General features: G+C 40.4%; 1 protein-coding gene across 1 annotated transcript in view; it reads right to left on the bottom strand.

Annotated features, from left to right (window-relative positions):
- Window positions 1–4,086: 4,086 nt before the first annotated feature.
- Window positions 4,087–17,317, bottom strand: part of EPHA4 (EPH receptor A4) — a 188,261-nt gene continuing 175,030 nt past the window's right edge. The window contains exons 15-18 of the mRNA XM_077348926.1: window positions 15,692–15,885; window positions 10,409–10,564; window positions 9,282–10,144; window positions 4,087–6,594 (exon numbers count right to left, since the gene is read on the bottom strand). Of these exons, the coding sequence (XP_077205041.1) occupies window positions 10,030–10,144; window positions 10,409–10,564; window positions 15,692–15,885 (465 nt within the window). The 3' untranslated portion in view covers window positions 4,087–6,594; window positions 9,282–10,029. The remainder of the gene's footprint in view (window positions 6,595–9,281; window positions 10,145–10,408; window positions 10,565–15,691; window positions 15,886–17,317) is intronic.

The raw sequence follows: 17,317 nt of genomic DNA, 5'->3' as shown, positions 1-17,317 counted from the left end.
GCACCTTTATTAAGAACAATTGTACAATTGGGTATGTGAGCTAAGCCCAAGTCTATGTTCCCTGAAATGTCCAAACTATTTTAGTGAGACAGAGGTAGGAGCGGTGCCCGGTCCGCCCTCATTTTTGGTGCCAGCATTGTTGGAGGATCGGCAGTCTGAAAGGTTTGCCGAACTCTAGGCAGGCGAGACAGACTGGGGCAGGGACCAAAACACACATCACAATTTGTCTTGAATTTGCATTTCACATGGTTACATCTCCCCAGAAAACCCAGTGGGGAGTATCACGCCTAAGGAACACCTTGCTCCTGGGTGGGTCAGGCCTAGATGCATATGATAGCCAACCTTTATAAGCCATATCTTATTATTAATGAGGCCTTACCTGGCAATCTAACTATGGGAGGCCCACTTGCAAAATGTCTCATTGTAATCAGTTGTGGCGGATTCACCAGCTAAGGAACAAGCCTTCAACACATCAGACATGCGAATGGTTCGGTGCCAACCCTGCTCTGAGTATGCAGCTTGGACTACACCCATGAAAGCCACATAGCCCAACATTTAATTTTTTTTAAAATAATGTCAGCTACACACTTTTTTGTCAGGATGTGGCCCCTCTTCCCTTTCCAACTGAATCAGTGTGTGGGAGGTGGATGCCTGGGGGGGGGGTAATCAAAGTTGTTACACGTTGCAGAACTCCTGGTAGAGCCTGGTTGCTTAGAACCCCAAACCATGTTTGGGCAAGCACCACCACCCCAAAACATCTTACTGCCCATCTGCCAGGGAGAGGGGGACCCTACCCCTGCTCCTTGGTCTGGGAGAGACAGCAGGAGGCTCCAGGGCTGCATTGTTTGAACCCAGCTGAAAATGTTTGAATCCTATGTCTGAACCATCCCTACAAGGGTGACTGAATTGTCCCACACTAAAACTGGAGGGGGAGCCAGACTGTTGCTAGCTGCTCCTCTAGTGGGACCCTGCGTATCTTTGGGCTGCTGCACAGGGCCCCTGGTGTTTGCTGTTATTTTAGAGGAAGTTTCCTGGGGAGTTATTTTGGAAGGCTTAGGTGTAGTGGAAGTTCCAGAAAGCAGCAATTTTGGAGGAGCTACAAGCAGTAGGAGCCATGTTGGACCTCTGCTGCACCCTTATTGGAGGACCTGCATAATCTTTGCCTTTGTTTCCAACCCATTTGGAAAGCTTGATGTGAAGATATGAAGTAACTACCAAGCTTGGTGTAGCAGTTAGGAGCACTGACTTCTAATCTGGCAGGCCAGGTTTGATTTCCCGCTCCCCCACATGCAGCCAGCTGGGTGACCTTGGGCTCTCCACAGCATAGATAAAGCTGTTCTGAATGAGCAGTAATATCAGGGCTCTCTCAGCCTCACCCACCTCACAGGGTGTCTGTTGTGGAGAGAGGAAAGGGAAGGTGAATGTAAGCCACTTTGAGACTCCTTCAGGTAGTGAAAAGCGGCATATAAGAACCAACTCTTCTTCTTCTACTCTAAATCGGGTGATAGTCAATACAATGTATTCTAAGTAGCTTGCTCAAAATTAGGAAATTACAGCGACACCATTTTTCTTAAATAGCAACTGCTTTGTTAACTGCAACCAATGAATGACTTAATCAGTCTTGATACAACTCTGTATTAAAGGCTATGCACTAAAATAACCAACTGATGCTGATATCCAACAACATGTAAATTGAGCTTGGATACCCAGCAGTGAGGGCCAAGCTAGAATAATGAGATAGTAAACCAGTGATGGACTATACAATGGTTGATGAGACCAAATTGTAAAAAGATGTAGTGGACCACCTGGCAGAGAATAAGCCCGAGGCATAATAAAAGTAACCAGGCACTCAGGCAGGATCACAACTTGACCTTTTAGACTGAATGATAAAGATAATAACATTTTTTTCCAGCAACAGCAGGTTAGCATGAAACCCCAATAGGAAATCAAGCAGACTCCTTCTAAAGCCCAATGGAAGGGGGGGGGGATGCTGCTAGCTATGTCCAATACCCACATGTAAGCAGCTGACTGCCACCACAATCAACCTTACCACAAACACCTCACCCTAGCAGCCAAGCTCACCCCCTTGGCCAGCAATAAAAACTCGGTCACAAACTGGCAGTAATGTGAAGAACCCCAAGGCCCCGTGCCTACAGCTTCTCTGAAAACCTGGCAAAAACTGTTCGCCTTTGAAGAATACTGAAGGTATAAACTTTGTAAGGAGCTAATCCTACTCCATAATGAAGGGCAACTACAGCTTTAATTATTCCTTATTGTTTCTAGATCACACAACCAAACATCACCAGACTTCGCATGGAACACTATAGCAAAACATTTTAGTGTGTTTTCTGATCCAAAAGGTATTGTTGAAGACCATAGCTGTTGTTGATGAGCTTAATTCACACACTTAGCCAGAATCCTTCAATTATTTGACTTCACTATGTAGATTTTAGGCAAGTGATTAGGGCTCAAAGAGCAACTGAAGTGATAACCTTCTGCTCCTCTTATTCTGTGCTTGGAACACTTAAATTGTTGTTAGCCTGGTGGCTCAGTTTGATCGCTTGTGTTGCTTCCGAGCCTAGGAACCCCATCCAACTCTCTGAACTCCTGCGACATCTCCCAGAATATGAGGCTGGCCTCCTTATATACATGAACACACGCCCCAGAAACAGTTGTGGTGACTACTCCTCTTTTTGAGGAAGCATTAATGAGACTCCCACTAGAACAACTTCCCTTTCATTCACTTTAACTTTAGTAATGAAATTGATCAATAACATTGGGGGACATGGAACAATTCCAAACATGTTCCACATACTGTTTACCTCCTGGATTTCTTCCTGGGGCATATCAGGAACCCAAAGAGCTCTTTTGCCACTCTCATGCATGGTCAAGTGGAATAAGAAGGAACGCTGAACCTGGTACACATGGGAACACTTAATTCACCCAGTCCAGGAATCTTGACCTGGGTCTTTGATGGAAGCTTAATTATCCCTTAACATATTTTAATCCCCATTAACATACTTTTAGTCTGTGGTAAAAATAAGGGTTATGGCCCATATTCTTTGTATGCTTATGTGAGAATAATCTGTGGCCATGATCATAGAATCATAGAGTTGGAAGGGGCCATACAGGCCATCTAGTCCAACCCCCTGTTCAACGCAGGATCAGCCCTAAGCATCCTAAAGCATCCAAGAAAAGTGTGTATCCAACCTTTGCTTGAAGACTGCCAGTGATCATTAGAAGTGCATGCATTCCTTGTATAAGTTCTGGCCGATGCCTGTGTTGCAACCTTTAAACTTTACAATCTTCCAGCCATATTACAACAGTTCATTTAATTGCTGTATATTTCCTCACAGTACATTGTAAGACATTTATGACTTGTGTCTGAGGAATGGGAGATTATAACTCACAGAGAAGCATTGGTGCATGTACATAGAGAACAGGGACTGTCTGTTTTGTGTTCTTATAGTGATCACAATACTTTCATGCATCTGTGCAGATTACATGGGATATTTTTTTTTCTAATTTGTTCACAGGTTGCTGCCTTTCATCTTTCCCACCGTAGCTTTCTTTTTTTCTCTTTTGTATTCCCATTGTGCCATTATTTTAAGGCATCATGGCCCAGATACATCAATAGCAGAAATGCCTTTCCGTCATACTGAGCAGTTCTGTTTATTATAATACAGGATATCTTTGAATTGTGGACATCAGTTCATAAGCAACAGGGGCTGCCTTTTGTTTTTGTTCTGACAACCCTCTTGTCTGGCATCTGAGCATGACTATAATTTATATCATTTGACATAATCAATATATGTTTGCATATTTATATGCAAGTATCTGGAAGACAATGGTTGCATTGTAGTTTTGTTCATTATAAAGGATTTAACTATCAATCTGCTCTACCCGCACTATGAAGTGGTCCAGTCCAGAACTAAGTTCATCATGCCATCTTCTATTTATGTGAACTAAACCAACCTTGTGACTACCTTTGGCTGGACTGGGGACTGATACTCAGGGGTTGGTTACATTTTGCATAGACTTGAAAATAACAAAATATATTAAAAATATTTAATTGCAGGTGCTACATTAGAGATTTGTACAGCAACTACTTTATTATTTTCAAATGCAAACATTTGCATTTAGTTTGCTATTTTACAATTTTACAAACTAGGTATAAAAGACCATAAATAAATGACATAAGTTATGTGTACCTAAGACTGATGGAGAGGGGAAAATTACAAATTAAAACAAAATAGAAAAATCTATATTTCTAATCAAGAGATCATTCAATTCTGTGAACCAAACAATGCACTGTTAAGATTTTTTTTTCCAGTATGGACTAAATTATCATATGCCTCATACATTCTAATATTTTTTTTTTAAAACCAGAGTCCTTGCATATTCCAACATACTTGTAGTGATACAAAAAAATAAATGCACTCTTCTTTTTAAAATCTGTCTAATTAGTATTCAGGATGTTTTTTTTTTCTGGTTATGAAAATGTCACGTAAAAGAAAAATACTGCTTTGAAGTCCCATCTACTGGTAAAAACCAGCATTTTTATACATATATATATTTATATATATATATATTTAATACATAGATCCATCACAAAGTTAATACAGCAAGAAACCTGGACAAACATCAACCGGTGGGGTTGTGAGCAGAACGATTTCCTAGTGTACAGAGGTTTGCTGTGTTAGAGAGTCCTGTTGATGTGTCTTCTGTAGCCAGAATGCAACTGAGGCCAGTCCTGCATTTATTTGTTGTTCTCAGGTGCCTTAAAAAAATCCAAGCTCTGTTTAGTACATTACCCTGCAATCCGAGTGTGCTGGGTTCAGCGGGCAAGCAGTTCTTACTGGTTCTTGATACTGCCATGTCCTGCCATCAGCACAACTATACAGGCCTGGGGATATTGATCGTTCATCAGATCAGTTCAATTACTATAATCTTAAAAATGAGAAAGGGGATGGAGGAGGCAAGAGTAATCTGCAATTCTGAAACACTGCTTTAGGGCCTTATTCCGTGCTGAACATTTTAATGCAATTTATTCACATTCTTTTCCTTGCTTCTCTCTCCTGCCCCAAAAGGCAAGTTGGTTTGACTGTCCTTTCAGTCTGCTGTGCTGTATGCTATCTCAGCAGAGAAGAGTCCTCTGAAACCAGAAAGTGGGTTGAGCCCAACAATGGTTGGGTTCAAAATGTGGAATGGCAGTTCATTCCCTAGACTCCAGGATGCAGCTCACTTCTAAGAACAATACGCAGAAAATTAACAGTGAGCTCTCCTAATGCTGTAAACTTCCCTTGGTAGGACCAGTTGTTCATTACTGTATTTTAGTACACTCTTGTGTAGTTATTTACCTATACTAGGAACATGACTGTTGTTGCACCTATTTCTGGCCTTCAAAGTCTTCTGCACTCTTTAACTGGGGCACAAAATAAAATAACTTTCTCAACAGTCATGGATGAGGCCCAAAGTCCTTGCAGATGGCACACTGAAGAACTGACTACCGTGAATGGAAAAGGATTGCATATTTCTGTTTGCATTCAGAAAGTCTTTCAAAGCCTGTTTCTTTCAGGGGGGGGGAGCTATTTAATGGTTCAGTTCAAAACAACTTGCTGATGGATGAATACTTCATCTTCACCTACTTTCCCGTAAGGTACTGCTGCTTCAGTAATGAACAGGCCTCAATGAGACTAATGGTTATCAATGGAATTCTTGATCACCATTATGGAACTCACTATGGATCACTTCACAACTAAAGTGAAAGTGCCCCTGCTCTAGGCTGAAGAACTATTTGTTAAGGTTAGTGTGGCAGCTATATAATACATGAATAGATACAGAATTGTAACATTCAGGAGTACGTGTGTGTGTCTTCTCTCATGTTGCATAGCTCACCTACTGGCCTAGTAACTCAACACCTCAGTGACAACCTGTTGAGCTATCTTGAGATGCTATCAGAATATTCACAGGTGATCCTGTGCAACAGGCAACATACAAGCACGCACATGTGCATGCGCACACACATACATGCACACCAAGGCCAAACATACTCTCACACATCCTGGAAGAGATAATAAGTTATTTCCATTCTATTAAAAAATATTACCACAATGGCACGATTTTTGTAAAGTATCACTTGACTGTCATATGCTTTTATAAATGGAGTTCTGTGCTATGGCACCTAACTCAAATGTTCATGATCATGACTTGTATGCCACCACTTGCATTGAACAAAAGCAGCAGTGACATGCCGGTAAAGAAGACGCCCAATTTTAAAAAAATAAACCAAGTGAGGAAAGAGAAGTCTGCAGAGCTTTGTTATAGTACATTCCTCAAGTGGTGGTGGACAAAAAAATGTGTTGGGGCCACATCATCTTTTGTTCTTGTTGCTGATAAAATAATTCCGAAAGAAAAAGAAAAGTGGGCATATGTTCTTCAGGAAGCTTATCCTCAATCCATCTTGTTTACAGTCCGTGCTGAGGAAACCAGGGAAGGGAATTCTGGAAAGCGTTGACTCTGGTCTTTTTTCCTCTCCAAGGTTAACATGGGCACCAAGAAGTGTTGCATCCAAGGAAGCAGGATCCATTTTCCCTAATGGAGAAACAAAAATAACATATCAGACAATTGCTATTTCTTCATATTGGTCACACGGTCAACAGGTCAGAATCCCTGTTACTTTGAAGACCCAGTGCAATGAACAGGATCAATGCACATTTTAGTTTCACCAACCAAGAGCTCCACTCTGGCTATGACATTACTCTCTACATTATTTTGTATAAGGATTAATCCAGGTTAGATAATATTCTTGAATTTAGAGGTAGGAAATTTCATCTGCTCACAGTTTTAGCAACCATACTAATTATTCAACTTTAAATTAAAATACACTGGTTTAAATACATGGTTTTGTTTTTGGAACTCAGAGTTCCTGTGTTGATCTTCCAGGGGCTAAGAGTACATTTACAGCACTGCTCTGATACAGAAATACATGAGCACAGTATTGATGTGTTTTCCTAATTCATGACTTTTGTTAGGGCAGCTTTCAGGATAGCCTTATCAAGCTTCTTGTACTGAAGTAGACCACTGGTCTATCTGGTTCAGAACTACCTATTCTGACTGATAATAGCTCTCTGGACAGAAAGAGGACTTTCCCAAATTTGTCACTTGAGGATGCTTAATATCTGGGGTAAATTCTGACTGGATTTTCAGCATGCACAACAGATGTTCTTCCACGAGCATAGCTCTCCCATTGAGCACTCTGGGAAGAGAACAAGGGCTGTTTTACGTCCAATTAATGATGGTGAAAATAGGATGATGTAGATGCAAGTAGTGAATTTTCTGCCTTCTGCAGGGAGTTGGAATAGATCACCCTGGAGATCCCTCACAACTCTATGATTCTGCAGTATAAGGATACACAAAACTTGGACATCGCTGGGTAACTTCTAGTATGCTTGGGAAAATGGTGTCCTGTTTCAGCAAGCACAACCATAATCCAGAAAGGGTATGTTAAAGAATAGCAAGATTTTCCACAGGAGTTTGAGTGCAGGTGGAAATACCCAACTTTCTCAGCATTTAGGAAGCGAAGGTATTTTATGGAAAAGTAATAATGTCAAGATTTTCAGTGAATAGCAAATCCAAACATTTTCCAGCAAATCTGTGTTAAAATGTGACTGAAGTCAATTTAAAAATATACCCATATTCTTCCCAGCAGAAAAGCTTTTCTGGGTAATTCTGCAAAAAGGTTTTACTAAGCTGTCGTAGTCTGACAGGATCCAAATTTAGCACCTCATGTTCTCAACAACTTGCTTTCAGAATCAAGTTCAGAGGAGAGGCTCGTGGTTAAAAAAAAATCTGTACATTGTTGTTAAGTGACAAAAATGATATGAGTGACGCTGGGAATATGGCAAGTTTGACTTGTTCAATTCATTTGGTGCTCCAGGCTTCCAAACATATTCTGTGCTTTCTTATAAACTCCATCTCAAGTGTCAGCTTCTTTCTTTTTGCCACAGCTGCTGTCAGGAGTAGACAGAAATGGGGGAGGGGTGGGCAGTATCAAAACTGAAGACCTGATATCTGGTGATGCCAACTCAAAATCAAAAATCAAGTTGCAGTTTCTAAGAAATGGCCTCATTTTATGACACTCATATTCTTTGCACCAGATAATAAATGACCCTCATTTCCTTTATTTCCTTGTATGCTCCTCTGCTTCCAAAACAGGCATCTGAAGCTTCTGAGTAAACATACTTAGTATTGGGCAGCCTACCATTTTTGACTGCTAATGGCACAATTGTAAATGAAATATAACCTTTTCATTATGATCCTTTGGATAGTTCAAAATGAATGAGAACCGTAATGCTTATGAGTAGCAGAGAGGGAGAAATGTGATAAACAATAGAGCGGCAGATCTTTGAAATGATGTTGGAGTACATCCTAACTTGTACTGGTGCCAAGAAACAGAAACATAATATTGTGAACATGTTTGTTCACCACATCTTCTTCTATGTATTTGAAATAGATAGTTCTAGTTTAAATTAGAGCTTGGATTATCTCAGCACCAGTGAAAGTACAACTGATGTCATATCACATATTCTGTAACTAGCAAGAAAGTAATGAATTGGTTGGCTGAGCTAAAGAAAACTGGACTGATTATATATAACTGTCTACCATCCAGTCATCAGCTACTAATGTATTTGTTATATTAGTTATTCATAAATGTAGAGGAAAACCTATTCTAATGCAGTTCCTGTTGAATTGATACATAGTGAATGGAAGCACTGAGAACTAAGCTTCCTAAAATATAATGGGGTGTATTGTACTGTTGGAGATTTTACACTAACAACCTAGTGCAGATTTGGATTGACAGTTATCTACAATGTATAGATTATCTGCAATTAATTTTCTTTTTGAAATGGAAAGCTGGCCCTGTCTCCCACCCCCTTGTGTAGCCTGACATTTACTTTTGGGATTGCTTCTTAGCTCAGAGGCTAATGTCTATAGAATTCAATGTGCATACGATTAGTTACCACATGAGGAAGCACATAGGTTTTATAGTTTGGACTTACATATATTAGAGGGTACGTGCCCTTGAACTGTACATGCAGAATCTATCAAGACCCATTCTATAGAGATCTTAAGGGTACAAACCATTAAAAGATTAAAAAGAAAAGCATCATTATTTTGCAAATACACATCGTATATACTTTATTACTAATTAATTATTACTAATTATTACTAATAGAGATAGAGAAATAGACATGATGGGAAGCCATATTTCCACTCACCTTTTCAGTGATGCACAAGCAGATGTCTCTTGCAAGGGCAAAAGAATGCATGTCTGGAAGATCCAAAGCCAAGAATGGCTGGCTGATGTTTTCAAAAACGAAGACAGATAAAACTCCATGTGGCATCACAAGAGCCAATATCACAACCTCCCCAAATCCAGTAATTCATAAAGGTTGCTCACTGTCTCAGCTTGCAGGTGGGTAAATCTTTGAGTGACAGGCATTAATCAGCCAAAGGTTGATTGCCTTTGAAGTTCCTGCAAAGTACCATTGATGCCCAGAATATGCCAACATTTCATGGTGCGGAAGATTCTTCATTCCACTAAAAGATGACCAACTGTGGTTTATTCCACAAAACAATCACAATTATTGTAATCCCAATGGCTGTTGAGGGAACAACCGTACTTTCCTTCGTTCACATACACACAGTATCTGGCAGCAAACACAGCATCAGAACCTGTATGTGATGTTATACAGACACATGTATATAATGTCGATCCACACAGAAGTATATTCCGAGAAACAATTTGTTCCAGGCCTGTTTTCAAATAACCGGTTGTCATTTCTGCAGGTCCCTCCCCGCAACGTTCTCAGCAATCTTTATATATCAATCAATGCTGCAAATCTTTTTTTAATTATTATTATTATTTCAAACGGCGAGGAGAAGTTAAAAAAAAGTGCAGTTCTTCAATTAAAGTGCATGAATGAGGTAAACTAATTTCAAGAGTTTGAGTTTGTCAGGACTGGCTCAAACAGGAACCATTCTGCCGTGCATTTGTTGCATTTGGGTCCTCATTGCCTGGACGCTGCTCAGAATCTTATTCTGGTGTGCGATGGCAGTAATTCCAATTCTTGCCAGGTCACTGTATGAAGCAAAAAGATGCCAAAGGGTGAGAATTTGATGTTAGAGGCAAATCCAGCAAACACATTTTTAAAAGCACACAAAAATAAAGAGTGCAAAGCAAGGTGGTTGTATATAAATGTTGACTGAATGTCTGAAGGTACTGCAGAAGGCAAGACTAAGGCATTCCAATGCTATAATGAATGCAATGATATGCAGCACAAAGCAAAAGAAGCCGATTAAATCCAGATTTACCAGTTTTTTTGTTATACCGCTGAGTACTTACTCCTGGTTCATATGCACCACAGCCTCTAAGGTAGTGTAGCTGGCAGCTGTGAAGTTATCCTTGTATCGCTCCATCTTAATAGCCTGGAGCCAATCACCAACAGAAACGACGGCTGAGAATTCAGGAGAACTTGGATCCAGCAAAGCGGTATTAGGCCTAGAGGGGAAAGAAAAAGAGAAAGAGAGACAGAGAGGGGTGGAGTTGAGAAAGAGGTTTGCCTCAAAAACAAACAAGCAATTGAACCAGGATGCAAAATATCTAACAATTTAAACTGCACCGTCATACCAAGTAGAGATACTTGAAATCACTACAGTAAGATTTAATGGTATATTTTTTGCTTTTAAAAATTTACCTTGTACCAATTTAAAGCTTAAGATTTCAATTAAAAGTATATATATATTGCACAACTTTTCTTGTGGGGACATTGAAGTGAAAACGTATGATTACTACCACCTGTCTTTGCCAAGGAGCATGCAGGAATATGGTTTCAGTTCAGCCTATCTGTGATAGCTTAATATGCCTATAACATGACTGTACTATCACCATAGCAGGTGTTGCTGTTCTCAAAGATGCACTCATCTATATAACTTAATATGTCTCCCAGAACTTCAAAAGTAAAGGTGCAGATACCTAGAATTGGCAAGTATCATAAATGCATATTGATCCAGTTATAAAGGAGTGTCATTAAAACAAAGAAAAGTTAGGGTCCAAGCCAAGGAAGAAAACTGGATGCAAGGGTCCAAAGGTACAAGGCTAAGCCAGAGGTTTTGGGTAGTCCAACTGATCAAGGAAAGCATAGGACTACTCCCAGCTCCAGCATGCAGGCTTTCTTCAGCTGCTGTCTCACTCACCCACCTTAACAAGAATAAAGGTAAAAGTATCACCTGCGCAAGCACCAAGTCATGTCTGACCCTTGGGGTGACGCCCTCTAGCGTTTTCATGGCAGACTCAATACAGGGTGGTTTGCCAGTGCCTTCCCCAGTCATTACCGTTTAGCCCCCAGCAAGCTGGGTACCCATTTTACCGATGGAAGGCTGACCTTGAGCCAGCTGCTGGGATTGAACTCCCAACCTCATGGACAGAGCTTCAGACTGCATGTATCCTGCCTTACCACTCTGCGCCACAAGAGGCTCTATTACAAGAATACTGTAGGATTTGCTTATAGTCTTTTGGAGATGAGCTGCAATTCTGGGGGTCTCCTTTAGACTGGAGCTCTTTCTTTTATCTGATCCGTATTATTGACAGTGATGAGTTATAATAAATGGATTTGGTCTTAGATTGGTTAGCTTCTAACGAGGCTGGCTGGAATAGTGTGGGTTATTAGCATGAAGGCAATGGTAGGTAGCTTGAAACATCTAAAGATGAGTGGAGTTTCCCAATACGGCTAATCATTGTGGCCAGGTGGAAGGAACACCCTTGGTCCTAAGCAGCATCCGCTAAAGCTTTAGTTGCTTTAAGGCATGTGACAGAAGATGAGGCTTGGCTCTTCCCAGCACAGTCTGTGTTGTCAGGATAAACAAAGGCAAGAAGCAATGCTGGCTGAGTCTGGAGCCAGGTGACAGTGCCCAGAAATTCTGGCAGCTAGTTATGCTGTCCATTAGTGGTAACCCACACTAAAAAAATAATTTAAAAATGCTGGTATGTTGATTGGTCATAAATGAAACTTTAACCTGTTTAACCTGTTAAATTAAATTAACCCATATTTATTGTCTGGACTCAATGCACACAAGCTGAAAAGGATCTCAAAGATAGTGATTTTCTAGGTAGGATAACATGTTCTTAAAACCATTCCAGAGATGCTATTCAGCCTCTTCCTGAACTGCCTGAAATAAGCAATACCACTCCTTTATTTTGCTTTAAAAATATGCCAAGCAGGCCATGAAAATCTGTTTTATATCGTGAGCATTCCGAACAAGGGAGGTAGTATACCTTGGAAGGATTCCTTAGTGTAGTTCCTGTCTACATTGGAAGCTCAAATGTTAATATTCAATAATATTTATAGGTGGACCTATGCACTTCCTTAGTTTAGAACCTCAGATCCTAGAAAAGGCTTCAATATTATACAAGTTTGCAAGGAAACAAAATGCCTGCAAAGTTGGGACAGTGTGAAGTTAATCCACTCTTGATGTAGGTACCAAGGTGGGTCTGATCTTTGCTTTGTGGGATGCCTGCTTCAGGTTCCTTTTCAGACATCTTCATGATCATTATTTTTTTAAAAATAACATGAACAGAGCAAATATTGGCACTCCCTTGATTATTTTACTCCCTTTGCATATTACTATTGGTTTTCATAGGCTACTGTACCACGATCTATCAATAATATTTAAAAAATAGACTACCATCTTCGTTTATTTTAAATATGCATAGCATCAAGACTGGGTGTATTATAGGCTTCCTACAGGTTATTGTCTGGGATTTCTCACATCCTGAATGAATGTTATTTCCGCACCCTTTAAAAGTAACGTTATGTCAGTCAAATGCAAGCTGAATGTTCCGGCCCCTTCACATAATGTTGCCCACATCCAGCGTCTGGCTCACTGACTGCTCACTATATCCTCCATTTTAAAGCGCTTCTCTAGGAATCCCAAAAAGTGGATTCACCATCGTAAAACACGCTAGCTTATGGAGAGCAACCAGCAGGCAACCAGCATAAGTCAGGTATGGAAGCTCAAATGTATTAAAGTAATCTGCAGCATCCCACCCTTGCTCCCACCTCCCTCTCCCTTGTTCCTGGGAATGAGAATTACTTTTTTTAAATGGTGAACTTCCTGGAGCAATGAATAGGCCGACACGCACGTAGGCAATGTCAGAAATAAAAGAAAATTTCACTCAACAAAGCATGCCTCTCAAAAGTTTTCTTCCTCCTCCCCCCAAAAATCAGGAACTAATTTATTCATTTACTACACTGGATATAATGGAGGGATGGGGGTACCCTCTTCGGAGGGCCCTAGATGTGGATCCCTTAGACCAAGCATTTTGAAATTTGGAGGGGAGTCAGGGAAGAGTCTCCCAGAGCTATCCTGAAAGCTTGGAGGCTGTAGCTAAAACCTCCACTCCCCAGGCCCTGGGAAAGGCAGGAACACCGACATTCCCATTATAGTCTATGGCACCATTGACTTCCATGGGTACCGAATCCAAAGCAGCCAAATTGGGCCCTTTGTGCACAAACCAGCTCATGATTACATAAGGAGTGGCATTCAAAAGCACTCTGCATCTATGATTAGATGCACAGGCATTGCAACGGAGAAATATGATTTAAAAAAAAATAGCGGGCATTGTGGGACCTTTAAACTGCATCAGAATATGGAGGAAGGGAATTAGTTGCCTGAATTGATTGACAGGTGGAAGTGTGAAGCGTATAAAGCACGTTGCTCTCTTCCTCTCTTCCGCCTCTTCCGGCAGCAGGTGAGGACGGTAAGGCATGCAAAAAGAAGGCAGACAAGGGCAAGATAGCAAAAAGGTGAGGAGGGGATTGGGGGCATGATATTATTTAGCATTTTGCCATTCTGCTGCCATGATGCTATTTTTACTAATGTGCAGAAATGCCCTAGTTTTTAACAGCTACGCCACCCTATTTCCTAGAGCTGCAATATTTAGCCTTCCATACTCTTGTCTTCTATGGTAACAAAAAAAGGCACTTATAATATTTTAATTAATTCTGAATAACAGATTCTACACTATAGGAATAACTAAAGGATGCTGCTGATCTATGTTTATGGGCAGACTGGAATCAAATGCAACTTGAGGAGATTAAACTGTCAGTATAATGCATCCATCCCTCTTAAATAATTTAACATAGAGAGGGGGAAAACATTTGCCAGACATGAAAGGCAGTTAAACTATTAGGAACCAACAGAGTAATAGTTTCCTCAGAGGGCTAATGGCTGATTTTTGGTAACAAAATGATAAGCAAAGGTGACAGAGGGGCATAGTTATTTATATGTGAAAAAACACTTTTCTCATGAGTTCGGCAGTTGCATCTTATGTAGTTTGGTTACCTTTAACAGCAGAATTTGTTCAAGAAGGCCAATTTAAGAAATATAGAATGATTATTCTTTCACCTAGAAATGCGTGTCATTTTTAGGATGTTTTCTTTCTCCAAACCTTGCCTCCGGTCAGCTATGACACCTTATTCCTGGAAACTCATGAATGAGCTGTCACAATGCTTGAAAATTTGTTCTTGCATTCCTGCTCCTCTGAGATCAGTTGTTTTGACTCAGTAAGATCCTTGCCTTTTTGCTCCCTAAAACATTTGTACCTGACTGAACGGTCTGCATGGAGCCTGTCTCCTTTAGATGATACCCAGTGGCCTGTATCCTAACATCAAAATTCAAGGCCCTTGGGAGATCTATACAGCAATCCTAAACAGAATTACACCAATAGACTTAGAAGGGGACAAGTCTTCTTTAGATCATATTGCTAATCACACAATTCCAGTAGTTTGGGTCTCAGCTATACCTGTTTACAGAACTACTGTAGCTACTTCATGCTAGGGTGTTGAGTAACACTCAGAGTAAAGGTGATGGGCTCTACAAACATTAGCTGCTCAGCCAGGCGGGACTTTCTTCTTTCAAGATTCTGATGAGGGAAAAGTATCACATTCTTCTATATTACAATTTTGATTTATGTTGCTTTCTTCAAAGGGGTAATTAATAATGATTTGGAGGTGCCACTGACTGGCTGACTTTACATATTCGCCGGGTGATGTCTTCTCAGATAAGCTTTTACATTCCTAGTATTATCTTAAACAAGCGGTTTGAACTGAACCCAGTCCTTAATGGTGAGCAGGTAGTGAGTGCTTTGAAAAATGCCTATTTAAAATAGATCATTGTTTTGAATTGAAGCAATACTGGATTCGCATATGACCTTAAAAACTGCTAAGTAAGTATAATGCTCAGAGGAAGAAAAATCTTTTGTTACATACAACTCTTGATTTACCTCTACTCCTGATTTTAAGGAGTCTCTTCAACATTTGCAGAACTGTCTATAAATGTTATTAAAATTACCATGTTAAAAAACCTTCCACTATAATTATTGAAATATTGTGTTAATAATCTCAAAGGATTCTTGTGCTCAATGGAATGCCAGTCTAACTCGAATGGAAAATACTCTGCAGCTATTTTTTTCAAGGAGGAATAAAAATAGGGGGGGGGGGAGCTTGAATAATCTGGCCAGGCCTATGAAGCAGTCTTCAGTTTCAGTGCTGAAGTTTGGGTGAGTTACAGCTGCCTGTCACCACCGATCTATTTCCTCATCCATCACCATTAAGAAAGCACAGCTGACCTGGAGCTCTCTGAGCCTGTCCTCTTCAAGCTGTTGGGGTTGCGGATGAGTTTGTCTAGCATGTTGACAATCTGTCCAAATTTAGGCCTGTCACTGCGTTCCTTCTGCCAGCAGTCCAGCATCAGTTGATGGAGAGCGATAGGGCAATCCATTGGGGGCGGCAGCCGATACCCTTCTTCGATGGCTTTGATAACCTAACAAAAAAGCCAGATTTTAAGTGACCTGGATAACATAATAAAACGCAGGTTGATTCATAAAATAGGATATTTATTTATTTATATCCTTGACTGAGCTCAAGAATGGGAGCCACTGACCATTTAAATAAAAACACTTACAAATTTAGCACATACTTCAACTGTTGCTGGATTTGTCAATGTTCGCTTTGTTTTGCAGGTCAGTGATTAAAAGTAACTGATTTATGTTTTTAAAAATTCTATCTTGCGCTCCTCAGAATCTGCCACAATTACTTTTTAAAAGAAGATGCAGTAATTTTAAAAGTACAGATGGCCTACATTGCGATATAGCCTTAAAAGTTAATTTAAAAATTATAATTAGACTAAAATGTATAAGCTATTCCTCTTACACTTTCCTTCTAAATACTTCTGCACACTTAGATGGAGCAGTAAACATCCATCAAAATAGGCGTTAGTGAAGGAAATGTGTTTTAAGACTTGAAAATAGTGGGCTGTGGATCTGCTGTTGGCAATTTGCAACACTGGATCATAGTTTGTTGATCTACTATGTGCTGGACATTTAGGATGAAAGTGAAACCAAAATAATCTTCCCTGTGTCTTTTAGTGTTCCTCAAGAATTCCCATATGAATGCCAAGGACTAGGCCAGTGGTTCTCAATTTTCCTAATGCCACGACCCTTTAATACAGTGCCTCATGACCCCCAACCATAAAATTATGCAAGTGTTCTCTCCCAGAAATTAAACCGAAACTGACCAATGGCATAAAGATTTATTGTTCATGATTGTATATAAATTGCTTTTTTCCCGGGGTTTCTTAGTTCAGTTCTGCCTCTTGTCCCACCATGCCGATCTTGCTCTTTTCCACTGCTCCAGAGAGATGAACGCTCTAACTCGATCTATCCCACAAGGCTGTTGTGCGGATGGAACCCCCATCCCCTGGCCAAGCTGCTCTATGTGCCATGAGCCCTGTGAAAGGGTCATTCGACCCCCAAAGTGGTCCCGACCCCCAGGTTGAGAACCACTGGACTAGGCTATTTCATTGTTTCCTGTGTAATGGTTGGGCTTGTCTACCACAAGTAACACCTGCTCCTAATTGTTCTTCCCCAAATGTGCCTGACTTTTGCAAAATGCAAAAAGAGGAATTATCTTGAGCTATCCTGCACCCATAATGACCAACTACAAACAAGGCTACTGTGCCCTTTTGAAGTCTGTAAACTGTGCCCTTTTGAAGTCTGTAATTATTAACTGTATCCAACAGTCCTAAACTGATATAAAAGACACCACAAACCATTCGATACATATGGCTCATTATCACATACTGCTTGTTTGGCAACTTTACACAGAATGAGATCATGCATAATCAAGATCTAGTTCCTGACAGCCAGGCACCCAGTTAACAACCTTTCACCCCACCACTATTGGGCAGTATTGTT

This window comes from Paroedura picta, chromosome 8 (genome assembly GCF_049243985.1).
Source record: "Paroedura picta isolate Pp20150507F chromosome 8, Ppicta_v3.0, whole genome shotgun sequence".
Classification (NCBI taxonomy): Eukaryota; Metazoa; Chordata; class Lepidosauria; order Squamata; family Gekkonidae; genus Paroedura; species Paroedura picta.
Note: the sequence above shows the minus strand (reverse complement) of the source record. Positions and strands in the feature narration are given on the sequence as shown.